Raw genomic sequence first — 24,951 nt, forward strand, 5'->3', positions numbered from 1 at the left:
TTATAATTAGAACATTCATTAACATATGTACTACTTGGCCAGGCTACGCCTTTGAACAAACTATGTGTTTACATTTGTAAGATGATCAAGACTGCCGCTACCCTTTCCAAATTAGCTAAATAAGACAAACTACATAAAGATTTCTTTTCACTTGCTAAATGAAAATATTATTATTGGAGATCTCATTTTTATTTTACCTTATAAAGGTATGTTATTTTTAGTAAAAATATTTTCCCATATTTCATTTATTTTAATTTCAATGGCATATAAAAGTTTAAGGGTGTTTCATCCCCGTTGCTGATAATGATAATTTTATAGTTTTTAGCTTTGCAGTGATTTGATGGGAGAAATACAAGAGGAAGGCCAAGGTTTGGGTGGATGGATGGAGTGAAGGAAGCTCTGGGTGATAGGAGGATAGATGTGAGAGGGGCAAGAGAGCGTGCTAGAAATAGGAATGAATGGAGCGCGATTGTGACGCAGTTCCAGTAGGCCCTGCTGCTTCCTCCGGTGCCTTGGATGACTGCGGAGGTAGCGGCAGTAGGGGAATCAGCGTTATGAAGCTTCATCTGTGGTGGATAACAGGGGAAGGTGGGCTGTGGCACCCTAGCAGTACCAGCCGAACTTGGTTGAGTCCTTTGTCAGGCTGGGAGGAACGTAGAGAGGAGAGGTCCCCTTTTTTGTTTCATTTGTTTGATGTTGGCTACCCCCAAAATTGGGGGAAGTGCCTTGGTATATGTATGTATGTAGCTTTGCAGTGTTTGATTACAAAGCTTAGGAAATTAGAGACTTTCCAATTCTTTATGTAGCTTTTGTACATGTTTGTATATCTTCTCATAAACAGAAAAAGGTATAAATTTTGCGTTAAAGTAATATTTAATGGCTCGAATACACTAATCCTCCATGCCTCGTACTATAAAAGTTAGTTATAAAATGCAGATGATAAAGTTCAAAATACTCAAACTGCTACTCTCTCTTTACCTCAACTAATACACTTAGCCTAATATACAGAACTAACGATAAAAAATATAAATATTATGTATTGTATATAAAAAAAGAATTAGTCACAAAGGCCATGTCAATAATAAAGATCTTTCTATTAAGAATTATATATTCATGTATCTCACAACAAATAGGAGGAGCAAAATTAATGTGTGATAAATGGAGATTGAATCACTCAATAATTCTAATGAAAGGTAACTCTTCACACCCAATGCTACAGCAAAAAGTGTCTCGGGAAATTTTCCTAATTTGAAACAGCAAACCATTGACAAACAACTGCTCTTGACCTTGGGATCCTGGCAGCGTATGGGCAAAACTATTATCAATTTTATTCTGTCTGTTAGATGAAAGACCAAAGAGTTTAGGATATTCCACAGATCAAGAATTGGGCTATATTAGATATGGGTTTGTGGTGAAACTAACTCAGGGTATCTTGGGTAACTTAGGGTATTTTAGGCAATCTTCAACTTCATCAAATGACCTTAGGTCATACAAAAATGACGAACACAAGGTATGGGGATCAACCTCCGGTTTAGAGAGGAACGCACCACAAGATTTACCGGCATTAGGCCCGGGGCAACGACGTGGGTGCTCTATAATCGTACACCAAAGCACCAAGCAACACAAGAACACAGGGAAGAGAGGTGGATAAAAGGATATAAGGTAAATGTTAAACACGTGGGGACACAAAGGGTCGCACAGGATGTGAGAGAGAGCGGCGAGATGTTAATCACGCCGCGACCAGAAACCGAGACCTGGCCACGCGCTCTCGCTGACCCGGGTCGCCTCAGGGCGAAGTATTCATCCGCCACAAAGGGACCCACGATAGAAAACGGAGATAGGGGAAACTACACAAAATTCTGGTCGGTTGGGAGGAGATTCCCAGATACTCCTAAGAAAGTAGTTCAAGGTAAGTACTCCGTGTTGGAACAAAGAGTGATTACCATAGTATAGGGCAATGGCCCTTTTTATGGAATGGGGTTGTAATAAGAACTCAAGAGTACATTACCTTATTTTCAATGAAAGATGATATTTCTTCATATGGCAGTGTTTTTATATTGACCCCTTCTGCCTTCAGAGAATCCTTTGCAGCCCCCGTGAGCTGAGATAAATTAACAAAAAGATATGCTTCATTATTAGTTACAGCTGCATACGAAAAAAAGACTGGGTTGTAGTCGATGTCTGATCCTCGCAGGTTAAATAAATCTGAAAACAATGGATAATTTTTAAGTACTTTACTGATATTATTATGAAGCACATGAAACAAAAGATCTTATACCCAAAAAAATTTATAAGCTAACACATTTCGGGCCTAAACACTGTCTGCAAAAAATAATTAAGATTCAGTGAATTTATTCACGAAAGCAATTCCATTTTATCAATGAAAAAAAATTCCTAAAACTTATTACTGACATACTTCCTGTGAGTCATAGTGCTACTATTTTCAAAGCTCAGCTTATTGACTTAGAAAAAAAATAAACAGTTATCTCTCTCTCCCGTTGGGTGGCTGACCACTGCCTGATATCCCCTCTAACTGGGGGAGATGATCCTGCACCTACTTGTGCATCGAAGCAAGCACACTTAGTGACTCACATTATTGAAGTTGAAAAAGACCCCTATAGCTCCTTTAAATCTCTTTCAATCGTAAAGTGGGGAGTGGAAAACGTCTACCTCTAAGGTAAGCATCAAAATGATAAAATCAGCCTGTATTTCCCCCACCTGTATTCCTATTTTCTCTCATACTTAATAACCTCATAGAGTTCTTCTATTCAATAATTAACATCTCTGCCATGAGCAATTTAGACTACATGGAATATTCTGCACACCAAATGTTAAGAAATTTTACACACTGTTGACCCCTACATGTAAAAAGGTCAGTGGGAAATTACATTTTAATGAAAGCTTAATCACAGCACATTTGTTACATAAATATGAAAAACGCTTTCTTCGGGGCACTGGTATACGCAGGATCATGTCCCATCTCTATGTGCCTGCCACATACTTCTAGGGGCTTTAAAGGAAAGAGAAAACTGTTGGTTTTTGTTTTTAAGTTTGAAAAGCCATCAATTAGGAATGTTAGCTGTGATTCCCAGGTAAGAATCATTGAAATAAAACTATATTAATCGGTAATGCACTTACATGCAATTTCATCCAGCGCTGTGATAATGATCATAGCAGAGTTTTCTTCTAAAAGTTTACATCTAATTTCTTGAACTTTTTCTGTAACACTTCTGCCAGTGTACTTGACCTAAAATAAAAAGATCATCTTCTTGAAAACATAATGGCATAAGATTAATTAGAAATAGAATATATAAAAACAAATGAGAATTACAATTCTACACTTTAGAAAAAATTTACTTGAGTATTTATGTTCAACAAATATGTAGGGAACATCTAAGTCCCTTTATAGGGTAAAAAATCTGACCTACATCAGGTCTCTTAGAACCAATTAACAACATAGACCAGGGTATTACAGCACAGCATAAGTTCTAATAAGCAATATGTCCATGAAAAAATAATTTAAACAAAAAACAGGTTATTTCTAGAAATCTAAAACAGATTAATCCAATTTACATTATTTTTCTACTTTGTTTCACTTTAATTTACTGTATCTAATATTCAACCAATCTGATAATCAAGTAGCTTCCTACAAGAAAGCAAAATTGAACATTAAGGTACTACAATAACTTGAAGCCTTGCAGTGTTGTTAACTTATGCCTCCATTCATACATCCCACTGCCAAAGGGGATTTTCCCTCTAGCAAGTCTCATAACCCTGCTATAATGTACAGCTAAACCAAAGTACACTAGACAACCTATCATAGCTCACTTACCTCCAAGGGAAAGACTGGCTTAGCAGGTCGTTTTGGACGGTCTTCCCATATAATATCAATTAGATTCCTTGGTACTGGGATCACTGAATGTCCAGCTGATTGAAGTTCCCTTGCAAGGTCTCGCCACCATTCTGCTTCCACAAGATATGGATCGACTCCAACAACTGAGCCAATGTTTAAGGTTTTACTGAGCCACTTAGCTTCGGTAAGGGTACTAGGAATTCCTGCGGAAACAAATCACAATGAAATAAATAACGTACAATAATTGTAAATTCTAGAGATAACCAAATCCCCTAAAATTAATACTAGGTTTTGAACATAGTAATATAGTGCAGAACACAAGATACACTTTATCATGCAAATTATGAAAAATTTTACTAAGTGTATCTATAAATATACGATATATCAATAATATGGTGGATAATGTGGGAGGGTGGGCTGTGACACCCTAGCAGTACCAGCTGAACTCGGCTGAGTCCCTTGTTAGGCTGGGAGGAACGTAGAGAGTAGAGGTCCCCTTTTTGTTTTTGTTTCTTTGTTGATGTCGGCTAACCACCAGAATTGGGGGAGGTGCCTTGGTATATGTATGTATGTATGTATGTATGTATGTATGTATCAATAAAACGTACCACAAGTTTCATTCAATTCAATTAAACAAAAACAAAGACTAAAAACTTCTGAAAACATGAAAAACAAACCTTGCTTCATGAGCATCCAGTTATCATCCATTTCTTGTCTTGCTTGCAAATAATATCGGCCATCAGTCCAAAGAGCAGCAGCTGAATCTGTGACAACTGCAGTTCCAGCTGACCCTGTGAAACCAGAGATAAATGCTCTACGCTGGTCACATTCTGCAATGTATTCACTCTGGAAAAGAATATTGGATATAGACTACATTGGAAGACAAGCAAATGTTAAAAGCTTCATTTAACCCTTTTACACCCAGGCTCTTTGGAAATTTCCAACCCTTAACCCCCAGGGGGTTATTTTTTTCCCAGCACATTTTGCAATAAATATTTTTTAAATTGCTCTAACAGCCTTAATTTTTGTCATAGAGAGGTCAAGTTGATCTCAATCTCTTGGAAAATGCCTGAATTTTCTCAAAAAAAATATCAAAAATATGAAAAAAAAAAAAATTTTATAGCATTTTTTTGCAAGGACGTACCGGTACGTCCATGGGGGTAAAGGGATGGGTTTTGTGAAACGTACCAGTACGTCCTTTGGGGATAAAAGGGTTAACAAGAATCCACAAAAACTAAAGACTGAAAGAACATTATGTAACATTTGCACACATCAGATACAATAAACTTAAGTAAAGCAATAAAAATTGTGCTGTGCTACTGTGGATACCATGGGAAGAAAAATCTATCATTACACTTATACAAAGTACCGGTATGCTATAATTATAGCTGTCGTAGCCTATTGGAAACATCCCTATACAGTATCGCAATCTGTTTGATGTTTGTTCGAGCCATGCTCAATCATGCTCAATACTTTCTAGAGTTCTCTTGCTTGAGGGTACACTCGGGCACGGTGTTGTTTTTAAAAAGTGTTACAGTTTATATATGAAAGATCTAATTTAATGTTGTTACTGTTCTTGAAATATATATTTAGATGTTTATTGCTTCTCTGGTAGTTTAATTATTTCCTTGTTTCCTTTCCTCCCTGGCCTATTTTTCCCTGTTGGAGCCCTTATACTATCTGAAAACTCACCATCTTTGTGACCTAGGAAAGGGGAGAGGTTGAGGGAGCCTACAGTCCTTGGCAGCCACTGACTGGCCCTCCCTGATCTTAGCTTGGATGGAGAGGGGGCTTTGTGCAGTCCCTTGCCACTGCCACTCAAAGTTACCTTAAAACCTAACAAGAGAAAAAGTGCCTCAGAAATTCAACCCACCTCTACACACTTACCACTGGCTGCTGTTATTCAAAATATTTTGGGAACTGAAGCTAGAAAACTCTTGTTAAATCAATATCTGAAATTACCCCCTTTTTTTCTTACTCTCTCATGTCCTGGAAAAAGCAAATTGAAGTTAACTTTTTTCTCTTGAGGCAGAATTCTGATTGCATGGATGCACAGAAAGCTTATGAAATATGACAAATTCGTAGATAATTTGTATTTTTCCTAACTATACAAACCTTAGCTATTTACATGGGGTAATTACTTCGGCGTAGCTGAAATGACGAGCCATAAGAATTTTAACGAGGGTTTCTCCACTAGTTAGCGGGGGGGGGGGGGGGGGGGGGAGGGGTAGCTTGCTACCCCTTCCCCCTCACACACACAGTGAGTGCTTCAATTTACTTAGAGGTAGGACTTATCCCGGGGGACAGGGCTGGCTGGCAAATATGTGTAAATAGCTAAGATTTGTATAGTTAGGAAAAATACAAATTATCTACGAATTTGTCATTTATTCCGTAACTGAAATACAAACCACGCTATTTACATGGGGTGACTTAACCCTTAAGAAGGGTGGTAAGTCCCTGCCATACTGGCTTTGGCTTGCCAGGGGATTCCATATTCGAGTGACTACGTACTCAGACAATAGGGAATCCCTGCTCCTCGCTAGCAGCTGTGAAACTGCTGCGGCCTACGTAAGGTGTGTGCGAAGGTGAAAAGTGACTCGTCCTAGGAAGTTGACCTGGAGTTCCTCAGATGGAAATCTAGGCTAGGACTCTCCCAATACCACCTCGTCAGGGTATGGGGACATGACAGTATTACACTTAATACTAGGAACACAAGGAAGCATGGTTTACCTGCAGTGGTTTGAGATCAGCTGTGCAGAAAACCCAGGAGGCTGCTTTCTCCAAGGGAGGAGAGGATGAAGAAAAGGATAAGGGCCAGGCATACCTTTTCATTCATGCAGACTAAAACCGGGGTAACAATGCCCTCAACCTTCTGCTACTTGTCCATTAAGGAGCCTGAGGTTTAGACCAGCTGGTGTGCAGCCACCACAGGGCCAATAGAAAACGTATCGAGCCTCCTGTGGGTCACGTCTTGCAGGTAGTGGGCTGTGAAGGTGGTCTGACGCTTCCACACCCCAGCTTGCAGGACCTGCGTCACTGAATAATTCTTCTTGAAGGCCAGGGACGTAGCTATGTCCCTGACATCATGCGCTCTAGGGCAACGTGACGGAGAAGGGTCAGGATTCAAAGCCAGGTGTATTACCTTGCGAATCCAGGCTGAGATGGTATTCCTGGTGACCCTTCTCTTCGTTTTCCCAGTGCTCACGAACAAGGCTTGAACCTGGGGACGAACTGCAGCTGTTCTCTTAAGATACAACCTCAGACTCCTTACTAGGCAAAGTAGGAGATGGTCTGGGTCATCTGTTACAGAACGGAGGCTCGAAACCTGGAAAGAGTCGATGTCGTATGAGAGACCATGTAGTTCGCTGACTCGCTTGGCCGAGGCCAAACCTAGCAGGAACACAGTCTTCAAAGTAAGGTGGCGATCTGAAGACTGGCGTAGTGGTTCGTAGGGAGGTCTCTTTAGAGACCTGAGAACTCGAACCACGTTCCAAGGAGGGGGTCTTACTTCCGACTGAGGGCAGGTAAGTTCATAGCTTCGTATGAGAAGAGAAAGTTACAGCGAGGAAGAAATGTCCATTCCTTTGAGCCTGAAGGCAATACTTAAGGCTGAGCGATAGCCTTTCACTGCCGAGACTGAAAGGCGCATTTCCTCCCGCAAATACACGAGGAACTCCGCTATAGCTGGAATAGTGGCATCGAGTGGAGAGATACCCCTTCCATGACACCAACCATAGAAAACTCGCCACTTCGCCTGGTAGACCCCTGCGGATGACTTGCGCAGGTGTCCAGACATCCTGTTCGCAACTTGTTGCAAAAATCCTCTCTCTTTGAGGAGATGCTGGATAGTCTCCAGGCGTGAAGTCGAAGCGAAGCTACGGCTTTGTGGAAGATGTTGGCATGTGGTTGTTTGAGTAGCTCGTGACGTGGAGGGAGTTCCCTTGGAGGCTCCGTAAGGAGTTGCAGAAGGTCCGGGAACCATTCTGCGTGATGCCATAGCGGAGCTATGAGGGTCATTGACAGGTTGACCGATATTCTGGTCTTGTTGAGTACTCTCCTCATCAGACAGAACAGGGGAAAGGCGTACGCATCGATGTTGTCCCACCGATGTTGGAAGGCATCTTGCCAGAGAGCCTTGGGGTCCGGGACTGGGGAGCAGTACAGCGGGAGCTTGTAGTTCAGCGCTGTAGCAAACAGGTCCACAGTCGGGGAACCCCACAAAGTCAGGACTTTGTTGGCTACTTGAGGATACAAAGACCACTCGGTACTCACTATCTGTGTCACTCTGCTCAGAATGTCGGCGAGCACATTCCTTTTGCCGGAATGAAGCGAGCTGCTAGTGTGATCGAGTGGACTTCGGACCATCTCAGTGTCTCTACTGCAAGATGGGATAGCTGTTCTGAAAAGGTACCTCCCTGCTTGTTGATATAAGCCACCACTGTGGTGTTATCATTCATCACTACCACAGAGTGGCCCGCCAGGACTTGGTGGAACTTCTGAAGTGCCAGGAACACGGCCTTCATTTCTAGCAGATTTATGTGAAGGTACTTTTCTGATTCTGACCACAGGCCTGAGGTCCTGTGGTTCAGAACGCCCCCCCCCCCCCTCTTTCTTTGATGCGTCCAAAAACATCATCAAGTCCGGGGGGAGGACGAGAAGATCCACTCCCTTTCATAGGTTCTCGTCTGCCACCCACCACTGGAGATCCGCCTGTTACGGTAGTCCCATAGGTATCAGGGTGTCCGGGGAATCCTGTCCTTGATTCCACCGTGACTTGAGTCGCCACTGGAGAGATCTCATTCTGAGGCGACTGTTGGGAACTAGACGGGCCAGGGAGGAGAGATGGCCGAGGAGACATAACCACGTTTGGGCTGGAAGTTCTTCTCGTCTGAGGAAAGGTCTCGCGACCTTCCTCAGCCTTGCTATTCTGTCGTCTGATGGGAAGGCTTTGTGGAGGTTGGGGTCTATGACCATGCCTAGGTATACCAGTCTCTGAGAGGGCTGCAGAGAGGACTTCTCGAGGTTTACCATGATCCCTAGATCTTGACAAAGTTTGAGAAGCTTGTCTTGGTGGCGAAGAAGCGTTGCCTTCGAGTCTGCTAGGATCAGCCAGTCGTCCAGATAACGGAGGAGACGGATGCCGATCCTGTGAGCCCATGATGAAATCAGGGTGAACACCTTGGTGAACACTTAGGGTGCCATGGAGAGCCCGAAGCACAGCACCTTGAACTGGTAGATCTTGTCGTCTAGGCAAAATCTTAAGGACTTCCTTGAATACGGGTGGACTGGGATCTGGAAGTACGCGTCCTTCAGGTCCAGTGTGCACATGAAGTCTTGTGGTCTCACTGCAAGCCTGACCGTGTCTGCCGTCTCCATACTGAACGGAGTCTGTTTGACAAACCCGTTCAGTGTCGAGAGGTCGATGACTGGTCTCCAGCCTCCAGACGCCTTTCTCACAAGAAAGAGTCGACTGTAGAAGCCTGGGGACCCGTCCACAACCTCTTGGAGAGCGTCCTTCTTCAACATGGTCTGGACTTCTGCCCGGAGGGCCTGTCCCTTTAGCAATCCCATGGTAAGGGAGCTCAATGACAACGGATTCGCTGTCAGGGGAGGTAGACATGAGATGAACGGGACGCGATAACCCTGACCGATTACGGAAATCGTCCAGGTATCTGCCCCGAGTTGCTGCCACCTTGTCGTGCAACTTTTGTAGGCATCCCCCCACTGGTGGACATGCAGGGGGACTGCCAATCCTAGCGTTTACGGCCTCGGCCGTTCCCTCTAGGATTTTTGCCTCCTCCCCTGGAGGACTTCTTGCCCCTTCTGCCCTTGGTAGGAAAGGGCTTAGACACCTTCTGCTTCGCTGTCGTTGTCGTTGTCTTCCTAGTGTCCTTAGCTGGACGGGGTTGCTGAACTGCTGGAGGTTTGTAAGGCCTTGATGTCAGGGCCTTGTGGATAAGGGAATCCTGATTGGACTTCCTACACCTCTCTGAGGCTAGCTCCATGTCCTTTGGCTCAAACAAGCTCTTACCGAGAACAGAAGTGTGTCTGAGCCTGCTAACATCAGAACTGGGGACCTTCTGGTGGAACCTCTCAGCCACTGCGTCCCGACGCTTGAGAATCGTGTTGGCCCACAAGCTCGAGACTTGATGGGCCAGAAACTCGATGGTTCGCGTGCCTGAGAGTAAGAATGTCTCCAGTGCCTTCCTTATTCTTTCTTTGGACAGGTCCTCAGAATGTACCAGGATGCCCAGAGATCCCAGCCAGATGTCTAGCCACGAAGTTGCCTGCATGGCACACTTCGCAACTTTCTCCTGGCTTAGGATCTCAGTTGCGGAATAGGACACTTGCCGGTTGGAGAGTCTCTCAAGAGGGACTACCCCAGTGAGTTCTTCCACCGAATGGAGCGTGGGGGTGGGCGTGCGAGGTTGAGGGCACGGGCGCGTGGGTGCGTGGATGCGCGGGCGCGCGTAGGAGATGGCGAGGGCGTTTGGCACACAGGAGCTATCTTATGAGGAGGGGTAGAGGGCTGGATGCGAGGGCGCGCAGTGGGCTGATGGACTACTGATGAGCGCGAGTGTGCGTAAGCATGCTGGCGCGTGTCTGTCGAAACCGGGCGTGGGCGCGATTGCGCCGCCTGGTGATAGCGCGAGGGTGAGTTCGCGCGTTAGTGCGCAGGTTGTGCCGTTGCCTTAGGCCATCGTGAGATAGCCGGGTGCGTAGGAGATCGTGGTCGCGCATGGCGCACGTCAGGATGTGGCGCACAGGTGTGCGTTGTTGCGATGGGCGCCCAGCAGGAACTGACTGCGTAGGTGTGCGCTGTTGGGATGGGCGCGCGTTGCGCGCAACTGGAACTGGGCGCACAGCTGGAACCTGGCGCGCTACTGGAACATTGTGCGGTTTTTATATTGCGCGCCGTTAGCAGAGAGTCCAGGGGAACCCGTGAGCGCCCGTGCGCTATCCTGGGAACCTCCTGGACTGCACGCTGTGATGTAGAAGCGCGCTGGTGCGTTGGCGAGCGCGTTTGCGCTATAACAGGAACAGCGCGAGGTTGGCGCGCATCACCCTTAGTAGTATAAGAGTGTTGGGGGTCTAGAGACACCTGTGAGCGCCTATGCGCTAACTTAGGAGCCTCTTGGACCACACGTTTGTCGTCTAGAGACACCTGTGAGCGCCTGTGCGCTAACTTAGGTGCCTCTTGGACCGCGCGTTTGTCAGGAACTGCCGGGCGCGTGTGTGCAGGTGGGGGCGGGAGCGCTATCTTAAGACAGCTGATGGGCGCGGGCGCGCCGATGGTTGTGGGCGCGCAGGGGAACCCTGACGTGTAACTGGAACATTTGTGCGCAGGTGAGCGCCGTGGCGCTAAATCAGGATCAGCGGCAACAGCAGGAGGGTGCGCAGGTATAACCTGGTGCGCAAGGGTATGATGCGCAGTTTTGCGCTCATTGCCCTTTTGACCCGAAGGGACCAGTGCCTGCGCAATGACAGGTTTAGATGGCACGTAGCGTGCATCCTCCTTGAAAGGAGATGGCAGGACAGCATGTCTGGAGGGTGACTGGATACAAAGTTCCTGGTGCGCTACTGGAACATTGTGCGGTTTTTATATTGCGCGCCGTTAGCAGAGAGTCCAGGGGAACCCGTGAGCACCCGTGCGCTATCTTGGGAACCTCCTGGACTGCACGCTGTGATGTAGAAGCGCGCTGGTGCGTTGGCGAGCGCGTTTGCGCTATAACAGGGACAGCGCGAGGTTGGCGCGCATCACCCTCAGTAGTATAAAAGTGTAGGAGGTCTAGAGACACCTGTGAGCGCCTAAGCGCTAGCTTAGGAGCCTCTTGGACCACGCGTTTGTCATCTAGAGACACCTGTGAGCGCCTGTGCGCTAACTTAGGTGCCTCTTGGACCGCGCGTTTGTCAGGAACTGCCGGGCACGTGTGTGCAGGTGGGCGCGGGAGCGCTATCTCAAGACAGCTGATGGGCGCGGGCGCGCCGATGGTTGTGGGCGCGCAGGGGAACCCTGACGTGTAACTGGAACATTTGTGCGCAGGTAAGCGCCGTGGCGCTAAATCAGCATCAGCGGCAACAGCAGGAGGGTGCGCAGATATAACCTGGCGCGCAAGGGTATGATGTGCAGTTTTACGCTCATTGCCCTATTGCCCCCAAGGGACCGGTGCCTGCGCAATGACAGGTTTAGATGGCAGGTAGTGTGCATCCTCCTTGAAAGGAGATGGCAGGATAGCATGTCTGGAGGGTGACTGGATACAAAGTTCCGAAGAACGACCATCCTCCGACGGGGATCGCGAACGATCCCCGGAGAGGTCAAGGTGGTAGCTGTCAGGAACGGTGATCGGCAAGTTGTCTCCTCCGCAGAGGACTGCGGGGATGACGAGCCGAAGAGGCGCCTCCTAACTCCCTTGTGAGGAGAAGGAAGGCCTCTACGGCGAAGGGGAGGACGAGCCTTCCGCCTTATATGCCCACGAGGGGACTTTGGATCAGAACTCTGACCTTTGTAGGGCCTCCGCAGAGGAGTTTCTGTTAGTGAACCCCCCCCCCATCACCGGTAGAAGAGACCGTAGGACTTAGTTCCTCCCTCGAAGGATGTTCGGAGGGGGAACCTAAGCCTTCAGCTACCTCAGCAACAACAGGCACAGGAGTTTGAGCAGAATCACTCGATGCCTCCGTTACAACAACGTCAACGACCGACAGAGGATCTATCCCTGCTGTCGTCGGCGATTGTTCAACAGCCGCACCCAGTTTGATCATGTCAAACAGGGCTTCCCTGGAGGGCGAACCCTGAAGCCCCAAGGAAGCCCAAAGCTGTAATAAATCATTATTATTAACAGGAAAATCAATATTTAAATCCTCCTCCGGGGATGGAGGGGCAGCTGCCTCGCTATGGGAGGCAACTACCTCTCCCGCACCCCGGGATCGGTCAACAGCAATACGTTCTACGCTACCACTCGCCGGCCTCTCGGGAGAGACCGCTCGAGTGGGAGCTTCTGAGGAGGAAAGGGCTACGGAAGAAGTCTTGGGATTTTCTCTCTTCAAAGAAGCCTCTGAAGGAGAAATATCCCTTTTAGCCTTCTTCTTGCATCGCCGGGCAAACCTCTCCCACTGGGAGGTAGACCACTCCCAACACTCGATACATACGTTAGACCTATCACACCGTTGGCCCCTACACTGAGGGCATAAGGAGTGAGGATCGTTGTCCAAGGCCAACATAAAGGTACCACAAGGGCGGCCGGCTTGTCCAGGGCACGTACGCATGATGAAAGAAGAGAGGCCAACTTCAAACACGCACTGAAAGAAAAAGCAAAACAGATTATGGCAGTCAAAAACGGAGGAGAGCGCAGACAGGTCTGTCGTCTCTCCGAGCCAAAAGTAAAGTGAAGCACTCACTGTGTGTGAGGGGGGGGAGGGGTAGCAAGCTACCCCTCCCTACCCCCCGCTAACTAGCGGAGGGGTAGTAAACCCTCGTTAAAATTCTTATGGCTCATCATTTCAGCTACGCCGAAGTAATTACCCCATGTAAATATGACAAATTCGGATATAATTTGTATTTTTCTTAATCATACAAACCTTAGCTATTTACATTGGGTTTACTTTCGGCATACCTGAAATTGACGAGCCAATAGAATTTTAACAAGGGTCAAGTACCCCCGCGATAGTTAGCAAGGGGGTAGGGGAAGGGGTAGCTTGCTACCCCTCCCCCCCACACACCGGTGAGTTGTCTCACTTCACTTAGAGGTAGGACTTGTCTTGGGGGAACAGGGTTGGCGGGCAAATATGTGTAAGTAGCTAAGGTTTGTATGGTTAGGAAAAATACAAATTATCTCCGAATTTGTCATTTGTTCCGTAACCGAAATACAAACCACGCTATTTACATTGGGTGACTTACCCCTTAGGAAGGGTGGAAAGTCCCCAGCCTTACTGGCTTTGGCTTTACCCGGGGACTCAGAATCCGAGTGAGTAGCACTCGAGTAAGGGAGTCCCTGCACCTCACAAGTTCCTTGCTCCGCAAGGGACGTGTGGCCTACATAAGTTGTGTGTGGAGGAATAGAGTGTGACTCGTCCTAGGAAGTTGACCTGGAGTCCTTTAGATGGAATTCTAGGCTAGGACATTCCCAATAACACCTTGTCAGGGTATGGGGGACGCGACAGTATTAACTTAATACTAGGAACACAAGGGAGCATGGTTTACCTGCAGAGGTTGAGGTCAGCTATGCGGAGACCAGGATACTGCTATCCCCAAGAGAGGGGAGGATGAAGAAAGAAGTAAGGGCCAGACATACTCTTTCATTCAAGCAGACTAAAACCGGGTAACAATGCCCTCAACCTTCTGCTACTTGTCCATTAAGGAGCCTGAGGTTAGACCAGCTGTTGTGCAGCCACCACAGGGCCGATAGAAAAAATATCGAGGCTCCTGTGGGTCACGTCCTGCAGGTAGTGGACTGTGAAGGTCGTTTGACGCTTCCAGACCCCAGCTTGTAGCACCTGCGTCACATAGAAGTTTCTCTTAAAGGCCAGGGACGTAGCGATGCCCCTGATGTCGTGTGCCCTAGGGCGACGTGACGGAGGAGGGTCAGGATTCAAGGCATGGTGGATAACCCTTCGAATCCAAGCCGAGATGGTGTTCTTGGTGACCCTCCTCTTCGTCCTGCCTGTGCTTACAAAAAACGCTTGCACACGGGGACGAACTGCAGCTGTCCTCTTCAAGTAACGCCTCAGACTCCTCACTGAGCATAATAGCAGATGGTCTGGGTCACTTGTTACAGAATGGAGACTCGTGACCCTGAAAGAGTCGAACCGTGGGTTCGGCACTCCAGGGTCCTGAGTCTTCGCAACAAACTCAAGGACGAGCCTGAACGTTACCTTCCCCCCATCCCCTTGAATGGGCGATGTCGTATGAGAGACCATGAAGTTCACTAACTTGTTTGGCAGAGGCCAACGCGAGTAGGAAAGCCGTCTTCCAAGTCAGGTGGCGATCAGAGGCCTGGCATAATGGTTCGAAGGGAAGCCTCTTCAGAGCCCTGAGAACCCGAACCACGTTCCATGGAGGAGGTCTCACTTCTGACTGAGGGCAGGTAAGCTCATAGCTACGTATGAGTAAAGAGAGTTCTAGCGAGGAAGAAATGTCCACTCCTTTCAGCCTAAAGGCCAGACTTAAGGCTGAGCGATAGCCTTTCACCGCCGAGACCGAAAGGCGCATTTCTTCCCGCAAATACACGAGGAACTCCGCTATTGCTGGAATAGTGGCATCGAGTGGAGAGATACCCCTCCCACGACACCAACCACAGAAAACTCTCCACTTCGCCTGGTAGACTTCCGCAGGTGACGAGACATTCTCTCCGCAACCTGTTGCGAAAAGCCTCTCTCCGTGAGGAGACGCTGGATAGTCTCCAGGCGTGAAGACGAAGCGAGGCTACGGCTTTGTGGAAGATGTTGCAATGTGGCTGTCTGAGTAGCTCGTGTCGTGGAGGAAGTTCTCTCGGAAGTTCCGTCAGGAGCTGCAGAAGGTCCGGGAACCATTCCTCGTGATGCCATAGCGGAGCTATCAGGGTCATAGACAGGTTGACCAATAGTCTGGTCCTGTTGAGCACCTTTCTCATCAGACAGAACGGTGGGAAGGCGTACACGTCGATGTTGTCCCACCGATGTTGGAAAGCATCTTGCCAGAGAGCCTTGGGGTCTGGAACTGGGGAGCAGTACAGAGGCAGCTTGAAATTCAAGGCTGTCGCGAACAGGTCCACCGTCGGGGAACCCCACAAAGTCAGGACTTTGTTGGCTATCTGAGGATCCAAAGACCACTCGGTACTCACTATCTACGAAGCCCTGCTCAGACTGTCGGCGAGCACATTCCTCTTGCCAGGAATGAAGCGAGCTGATAGTGTTATTGAATGGACTTCGGACCACCTCAGAATCTCTACTGCAAGATGGGATAGCTGTTGTGAATAAGTACCTCACCGTGGTGTTGTCGCTCATCACCACCACGGAGTGGCCCGCCAGAGTCCGTTGGAACTGTTGAAGAGCCAGATACACGGCCTTCATCTCTAGCAGGTTGATGTGTAGGTACTTTTCTGATTCTGACCAAAGGCCTGAGACCCTCTGGTTCAGAATGTGGGCCCCCCACCCTTCTTTTGATGCGTCCGAAAACAGTGTCAAATCCGGGGGAAGGACAAGAAGGTCCACTCCCTTTCGTAGGTTTTCGTCGATCAGCCACCACCGCAGGTCCGCCTGTTCCGTGGGTCCTATCGGGACCTCAGGACCGGAGAGTCCGGGGAATCGGAGCCCTGACTCCACCGGGACTTGAGCCGCCATTGCAGGGATCTCATCCTGAGACGGCCGTTCGGGATCAGACGGGCCAGGGAGGCTAGGTGACCTAAAAGACGTAACCATGATTGGGCTGGAAGCTCTTCCCACCTGAGGAAGGGCTCTGCCACCCTCCTCAGCCTTGCTATCCTGTCGTCTGATGGAAAGGCTTTGTGGAGATTGGTGTCTAATAACATGCCTAGATAAACCAGTCGTTGGGACGGCTGCAGAGAGGCCTTCTCGAGATTTACCATGATCCCTAGATCCTGGCAAAGTCCCAGAAGCCTGTCTCGGTGCCGAAGAAGGGTCGACTCCGAGTCTGCCAGGATCAGCCAGTTGTCCAGATATCGGAGGAGACGGATGCCGTTTCTGTGCGCCCATGACGAATCAGGGTAAACACTCTGGTGAACACCTGAGGTGCTGTGGAGAGACCGAAGCACAGTACCTTGAACTGGTAGGTCTTGCTGTCTAGGCTGAATCTCAAGTACTTCCTGGAAGACGGATGGATTGGGATCTGGAAGTACGCGTCCTTCAGATCCAGTGTGCACATGAAGTCTTGTGGTCTCACTGCAAGTCTGACCGTGTCCGCTACAGTGAACCCTCGCTACTTCGCGGTTCGACCATCGCGGATTCACCACTTCGCGGATTTTTTCCATAACCCATATATATACAGTAATAGGCCTATATATATATATATATATATATATATATATGTATGCATGTATTTATGTATATATGTAGGTATGTATATGTGTATACATATAAATATATATATATGTATACACACACACACACACACACACACATATATATATATATATATATATATATATATATATATATATATATATATATATATATATATATATATATCTAAAGTAGGAAGATGTGATGTAGTTCTAAGGGAAAAGTATGGGAAATATGTCTGGGTAATAAGCAAAGCTCTACTTCCAGTTTGTTTCTACATTATGATCAGAGATAAATGTAAACAAAACATTGGTTGCCATTTTTTATCGTGCTTTTTAGCATGTTTAGGAAATGCATGATATAAAATCACCTTTAATATTTGTGCCTGTTTTAGTTTAGGGTACTGTAGTACATGCATTAAGTGTTCTGTACATTAAAGGGTAGTTTGTTAACAGTACTACATACAATGGAAGGTTTTAAAAGTCTGAATATACATGTTGAATAAATAGGTAAATATGGTGTCACTACTTCGCGGATTTTCACCTATCGCGGCCGCGACTGGAACCTATCTACCGCGATAAACGAGGGTTCACTGTATCTCCATGCTGAACGAAGTTTGCCTGACAAACTTGTTCATAGCCGAGAGGTCGATAACGGGTCTCCAGCCTCCAGACGCCTTCTTTACAAGAAAGAGTCGACTGAAGAAGCCTGGGGAGTCGTCGACGACCTCCTGGAGAGCATCCTTCTTGAGCATGGTCTCGACTTCTGCCCGAAGGGCCAGCCCCTTTGCCGATCCCATGGCATAGGAGCTCAACGACACTAGATTCGCTGTCAGGGGAGGTTGAGATGTTGTGAATGGGACGAGATAACCTTGGCCGATCACGGAGACCATCCAAGAATCGGCCCCATGTTGCTGCCACCTGTGCACGCAACTTTGTAGGCATCCCCCCACAGGTGGACACGCGGGGGACTGCCACTCCTAGCGTTTATGGCCACGGCCGCTCCCTCTAGGAGTTTTGCCTTCCCTGGAGGACTTACCGCCCCTCTTGTCCTTGACAGGAAAGGGCTGAGGCGTAGACACCTTCGTCTTAGCTGCCGGAGCCTGCTTCGGTGTCCTGCGAGGCTGCTGTTGATGCTGTTGCGGAGCTGGAGGCTTGTAGGGCCGAGATGCGAGGGCCCTCTGGAGGAGCGAATCTTGGTTCTACTTCCTCCACCTCTCAGCTGTGCGTTCCACATCCTTGGGCTCAAACAAGCTTCCTCCAAGGATGGAGGAGTGTCTGAGCCCGCAGACATCCACGGCGGGGACCTTCGGGTGGAACTTCTCGGTCACCGCATCACGACGCTTCAAGATCGAATTGGCCCACAGGTTGGTAACCTGGTGGGCCAGGAACTCGATGGAGCGAGTGCCCGAGAGGAGGAAGGTCTCCAGGGCGTTCCTATTGCTCTCCTTAGACAAGTCCTTGGAGCGCAATAAGATGCCCACAGAACCCAGCCAGACGTCCAGCCACGAAGTGGCCTGCATGGCACACTTCGCGACCTTCTCCTGGCTCAGGATCTCCGACGCCGAGAATGTCACCTGCTTCTCAAGTGGAGTTCCCCTTGTAAGCTCTTCCACCGAGTGGTGGAGGGGAAGAGCTAGGCTGGACTCCCCCATGATCTCAAAATACCTCCTCTGCTGTAAACGAGGAGGTGGGAGGAGTCTGTTCCCGGCAGAGGAACAGCTGGAGGAGGCGAGGTCCGAGAGCTGAGCTTCGACCTTGTCTCTGGCACTCTTCACCCCCTGGGACCAGGGCAAGGCCGCGCTGGCGAGGGGCGATCTCCGGGTCCTTGAACCTGTTGAGCTGCCTCATCAGATTCAAGACCTGCCAGAAGGCGTGCTCAGACTCATGCTGCTCTCCTCCCTGTGGACTGGCAGCTAAGTCTCCCGTCCCCAGAGGCTCTTCTTGGGGAGACACGTTGACGTTCTCCCGGGGTCTGGTTGGCTCTGGACGAATCCGCGAAGACGACTTCGGAATTGTCTTTGAGTCCTTGGGTTCCCTCCTGGGCGGGATACAGGACTCCAGCAAAGAGGTCTGGAAGGTACCTTCCACGCGAGTCGTTTCTCTTCCTCGAGGTGGGGTTTCTCCCCTTGGTGCCGTGGGAGAGGTCCCCGCCTCGCTGGACTCTCCTGAGGAGGGAAAGGCCTCGTCCACAGGAGAAGGAGAAAACGACTGCGAAGGGGATGGAGCCTTCCTGACGGACCTCTTAGGAGCCAACTTCCTCCTGGGAGAAGCCACCACAAAGTCCACTCCTCTCCTTCTCTTCAGCAGGGGCGAGTCTGTCCTTGGCTTGAGTCCCAGATTCGCGAGGGCTGGCTTCATAGCCTGCACCACCGCTCTCATCAGGGGACCAAACCAAGACTGACGGGATACGGACGCAGTGTCCGTAATCCCTGCTGGAGGGGAGGGGATCGCCTGATCCTTCGGAGTGGGATTAACGGGGCCTACCTGTAAAGAAGAAAGGGAAGACTCTTCCTGGTCCTGAGTGGGAGACCTGCGCTTGCGCGGTGGCGATCCTGACGGCGATCTAGAATCACGCGTCCCTGTCGCAGGCACGAGCTGCGGAACCCGGCGAGAACGGGGGTCGCGCTGGGGGTTGTGCTGGCACTCACGCGGTGGAGAATTCAAGGAATCGCGTGCGGGTGGCTACTGGAGCGCGGGCGCACAGGGATAAACACGCGCGGGCGAGTGGGCGCCCGGGGGAGCGCTGGCGAGTGGGAGCGTTGGCGAGGGGACGCGTTGGCGTGCAGGTGAATAAGTGCGTGAGGGTAGCGGAGATCGCTGTTGGTCAGGAGAATGGTAAAGCGCAGGAGATCGACAGCGTCCTGAAGATCTGTGGCGCGTGGGCGAGCGATGGCGCGTTGGCGAATGCTGGCGCGTTGGCGAATGCTGGCTCGTAATACGCGCAGGCGACCGACCGCGCACAGGCATTTTGGAGAGTGTGCGCGTCGGAGTCTTATGGCGATCTAGGTCATGGTGGCGCTGGCGCGTAGGCGAGCGCTTGCGCGCAGGCGATGGATTGCGCGGGCGCTCTGGAGAACGCTGGCGCGCAGGAGATCGCTGGCGTGCAGGAGCGTGTCGATGCGTAGACTGCTGGGGCGTAGGATCAGGTGGCGCGGAAACGCGCAAGGGCGAACGCTCGCGGACGGGCTCAGGATATGAAGGCGCGTGGGCGCGCAGGAAGTCTTGAAGTGCGCGCCGGGGAGTGTGCGCGATGTTGCGCAGGCGAAGATGGATGAACAGAAGCGCGAGGGCGAGGAGGAGTCAGGTCCTTGCCTGTGTCCAGATCCGAAGATCTAGGGTGTGCGGGCGAGCGTTGGTGCGCATCAAGAACAAGGTGCGCAGGTGCGCGCTGACGAGCAGGAGATCGTGTGCACTCAGGAGACCGATGGCGCACTTGGCGCGCAGCAGGAACGGAAGGGTGCTGGCTGCTAACAGGAGAGCGCTGGCGAGCAGGAGAGAGCTGACGATCAGAAGAGCGCTGCCGAGCAGGTGAGCGCTGGCGCGGCGAGTCTGGTGGCTGCAACTCTGGAGAGCGCTTACGCGCTACTGCGCACAAACGCGCAGTTGGGCGCGCAGGGGAACCCGGACGCACAAGGGAAGCACCCACACCGTGGGAGACGTCCCTTTGCCCCGAAGGGACCGGTGCCCGTCGGATGACGAGGTTAGAAGGCGCCTGCTGCGCATCTGCGCCGGAAGTGGAAGGTCTGGTAGGCGTAGGAGATCGCGAGCGATCCGGAGAGGTCCAAGGACGTGGCTGCTATGGTCTGCTCCCGACGAGGAGAATCCTCTGCAGAGGAAGGAGGCGGTGACGACTCGAACAGGCGCCTCTTGACTCCCTTATAGGGAGACGGGAGGCCCCTGCGGCAAAGATGACAACGAGCCTTACGGCGAAGGCGGCCACGAGGAAGGTCATCCGGATCGTCACTCCTCCGAAGAGGAGTCTCTGTCAGTGCGCTCCCCCGAGGAGGAGGCGTACCCGCAGGAGAGACCGTGGGACCCAACTTCCCCTTCGAAGGATGTGTGGAAGGGGAGGAGGGCCTTCAGCAACGTCCGCAACAGCAGCCACAGCAGAGGTTTGACCAGACCCGTCGGAAGCCTCTGCCACAACCACGTCGACAATAGACAGAGGGTCTACCTCTGCTATCACTGGCGACTGTTTGACAGCAGCCCCCAACTGGATAAGGTCAAACAGGGCTTCCTTGGAGGGCAAGCCCTTAAGCCCCAAGGAAGCCCAAAGCTGAAAGAGATCATCATTAGACACAGCATTAGGGTCATCATAATGAGAATCAAAATCCTCCCCCGGAGGAGGAGGGGGAGCCGCCCCGCTATGGGAGGCGACGCCCTCTCCCGCACCCCGAGATCGGGAAACAGAACAAGGGTCTACGCTACCACTCGGCGGTCTCTCACGAGAGGCCGGCCGAGCGGGAGCTTCGGAGAAGGTTTGGGCAGCAGAAGAAGAGTCCCTGGAGCCTTCCTCTTTCAAGGCAACCCTTGAAGGAGAAAGGTCTCTCTTAGACTTCTTCTTACGCTGCCGGGCAAACCTCTCCCACTGGGAGGTAGACCACTCCCTGTACTCACTACACGTTAAGTCCTTATCACACCGTTGACCTCGACACTGCGGGCAAAGGGTATGAGGATCCGTCTCGACCGCCGACATGAAGGTACCACAGGGGCGGCCGGAGAGTCCAGGGAATTTGCGCATAATAGCGATGAAGGGCGAGGCCAACTTCCAAACACACAAGTCTGAGGAAAAGAAAAAAACAGATTAAGGCTGTCAAAAGTGAGGATGAAAGACAGACACGTCTGCACATCGTCCGAGCCAAAAGTGAAGTGAGACAACTCACCGGTGTGTGGGGGGGAGGGGTAGCAAGCTACCCCTTCCCCTACCCCCTTTCTAACTAGCGCGGGGGTAGTTAACCCTCGTTAAAATTCTATTGGCTCGTCAATTTCAGCTACGCCGAAAGTAAACCCAATGTAAATACTGTAGCGTGGTTTGTATTTCGGTTACGGAACAAAGCGTGGTTTGTATTTCAGTTACGGAACAAAGAGTGGTTTGTATTTCAGTTACGGAACAATAATGTTTTTAAAAAAATGCATTCAGCATGAGCCACTTACTTTTACAGTGATACCTCTTGATACGAATGTTTCCACATACAAAATTTTCATAATTCGAAATGAGATGCTTAGTTTTTTTCGCCTCATATTACGAAAACAATTTTCATGATACGAATTATGTTCTAATAGCTACTTAATTTACAGGTATTAACATTTAGGTTAGGTATATTGAATGATTCAAATGTATTTGGCTGTATTTCACTGTGGTTATAGCTTTATTATAAAATTTAATGAGGTGTTTTTGTAGGGTTTGGAACAATTCAGGCGATTTACATGTACAACGTATCTCATAATATGAAAAAATCATGAAACGAAAGCCACTCCGGAGTGAATTAATTTCGTATCTAAAGGCATTACTGGACTAGGAAATATGTAATCTAGACACGTGTTACCTAAAATAACAGAAAAGATGCTCTTGACAAGTTCTATTAAACAGTACTGTATTGTATTGAAATGCTTAGCTGAAAAAAAATCTTTATATCAAATGGAAAATGAAAGTAAGGAAACCAACCTGATGAGCATCCCCTGATGGAATGATGTAAGCATTGATGGCTTGGGGAACATAAGCCGTATTCTTCATCAAAGCACGAAGCTTTGATAATAATGGAGTTGTACTCCTTGGAGCCATGTTGCCTCTTCAAAATGTGGCACTTTAACAAATATCTTCTTCAGCTGGTGTTGTAGGTCATTCCTCTGGGTTCCTGTGCGAAATAAAGTAGTGTTGTGGTGACTATGCAAATTCATTACAGCTTAATCCCCCAAAAATAGTAGGTCCTTATCAATATTGGCAGGTTTAACTTACCCTGTACTTTGCTTTAATTTCTTTCATGCCACAAAATCAAACCTTTCAAAATTGATGGATACCTACCATGTTTTTTTTATTTCTGGAAATGAACATCAATTGTGAGGAAATTGAATAGATCCCAAGAATGAGAGATACATGAACTAAGCACAACCCAAGCATAAAAGAGATAAGGAAAATAAGACTAAATCTAATTCAAAAGTTCTTACTTTATCACGATCATACGCATGAAATAAGTCTACAAATTACTCTAAATCAAGTTAACCTCCTATACTCATTATCTAAGTCTCTATATAACACAGTGCTGTAGTGAACGATGTCCTAGTCAGGACCCACCATCTTATGTTAAGTTAGATAGGAATGGAAAAGGTAAGGTTAGGATACAATTCTGCAATTGGCCTTTTAACCCTTTTACCCCCAGGCTCTTTGGAAATTTCCAACCCTTAACCGCCAAGGGTATTTTTTTTTTCAAGCACATTTTGCAGTATATATTTTCTAAATTGCTCTAACAGCCTTAATTTTTGTCATAGAGAGGTCAGGTTGGTCTCATTCTCTTGGAAAATGCCTGAATATTTTCAAAAAAATTATCAAAAATATGAAAAAAAAAAATTTTATAGCATTTTTTTGCAAGGACGTACCGGTACGTCCATGGGGGTAAAGGGATGAGTTTTGTGAAACGTACCAGTACGTCCTTTGGGGGTAAAACGGTTAACTTCTTGCAATGTTTAACGACTGATACTTATCAGCCTATGCATAAAATAGCGGTTAATACAGTTGGCAAGAATCTAAAGTACCGAAACATTTCCAAATAAATTTCTAATCCCTAGATTTCCTGATTAAAACATACAATATGAAATGGTTTACGATAACATTCACATAAAATTGCAAAATAATTGTCCACCCTAAATTAAAGATACTCACATAAATAGCATTTAAATCTTATGGGATTTGCAGCGCTCTGTATCAAGAGGGCTAAGGACACAGCAACCTAGGTTAGGTTAGGGAAGGTTAGGATAAAATTTACAGTATCCTAGTTACAATAGGCCTATCGGTATAGTGTTTTGATAATATTGCAATTTAGAATAGGGAAAGATATCTATTTTTTTCTATCTTACAGTGCGCTATCATCAAACCTTTACAATATGAATATTAATGTACAAAAAATTTATTGAAATCTTCCTAGATTCAACAATTGTCAAAATATTTTCTGGAGTATATTGTTAGCTATACAGATTTTTTAAAAAGTCCCAGTACTTTCTAGATGGTGTCAGCCTAGTCTTTCTACACATGGGAATTTGTTTTACTGTATTGCTATTCGCTGTGGGTATAGGCCTAGAGATAATCCTGAAACCGAAACCTGATTGGACCTATTGTGCTGGATTTCATCAATTTGGGCCATAATACCCAGCACTGGGGCCTAGGTTATTAAGCACAGAGGTCCAACTGAGAGTGGAACTCTTCAGTTATATTAAACTAATACGAGAAATACGGACGCAGGAAAAACTTTCAAGGTTATACAGCAATGCATTTTTGTACTTCACTCATGAAATGATATAGCATATTAAATCAGGATGGGAGAAAGACAGATGGTTAAACTTTCTTCTTGTTTAAGGGTCTATATCTGAGAATACTCATAAATCTTATTCTAAAGTCTCAAATCCAATTTTTCTTAAACTATACTTCGGTACATGTGTAGATCGTTGGACACCACGGCTGCTGCTCGCATAGAAAACGAGAATCCTTCCTATTGGTGTCCGTCGTCACTAACATTAATAAATCTATCTATGGGTATGTTGATTAATGAACTAATACTAATTATGCATTGACGGGTCTTTGCTCCCACATGGCTTGCTTTGCTCGGAATTAAACATTATTTGGGGTGTATGTACGATAGCGGCCACCTGCTAGGAGTGAAACAGGTTACGAATCAAACATAGGGTGAGCTAAGAATAAAGGAGTCTAAGGGAGGTCACTAACACCCACTACCTATGGTAAGTATGTAAGAACACAGCTTACAGGTTAGGTAAAGACACTGCTTGTAGGTTAGGTAAGGGACACTGCTTGTAGGTTAGGTAAGGAAACGACTTGTAATTTAGGTAAGGACACGACTTGCAGGTTAGGTAAGGACACGACTTGTAGGTTAGGTA

General features: G+C 48.1%; 1 protein-coding gene across 1 annotated transcript in view; it reads right to left on the reverse strand.

Moving 5' to 3' along the window:
- Positions 1–24,951, reverse strand: part of LOC137654430 (xaa-Pro aminopeptidase 1-like) — a 55,619-nt gene that overhangs the window by 28,752 nt on the left and 1,916 nt on the right. The window contains exons 2-6 of the mRNA XM_068388034.1: positions 22,514–22,703; positions 4,531–4,699; positions 3,833–4,056; positions 3,139–3,247; positions 2,009–2,205 (exon numbers count right to left, since the gene is read on the reverse strand). Of these exons, the coding sequence (XP_068244135.1) occupies positions 2,009–2,205; positions 3,139–3,247; positions 3,833–4,056; positions 4,531–4,699; positions 22,514–22,630 (816 nt within the window). The 5' untranslated portion in view covers positions 22,631–22,703. The remainder of the gene's footprint in view (positions 1–2,008; positions 2,206–3,138; positions 3,248–3,832; positions 4,057–4,530; positions 4,700–22,513; positions 22,704–24,951) is intronic.

Source organism: Palaemon carinicauda, chromosome 15 (assembly GCF_036898095.1).
Source record: "Palaemon carinicauda isolate YSFRI2023 chromosome 15, ASM3689809v2, whole genome shotgun sequence".
NCBI classification, from domain to species: domain Eukaryota; kingdom Metazoa; phylum Arthropoda; class Malacostraca; order Decapoda; family Palaemonidae; genus Palaemon; species Palaemon carinicauda.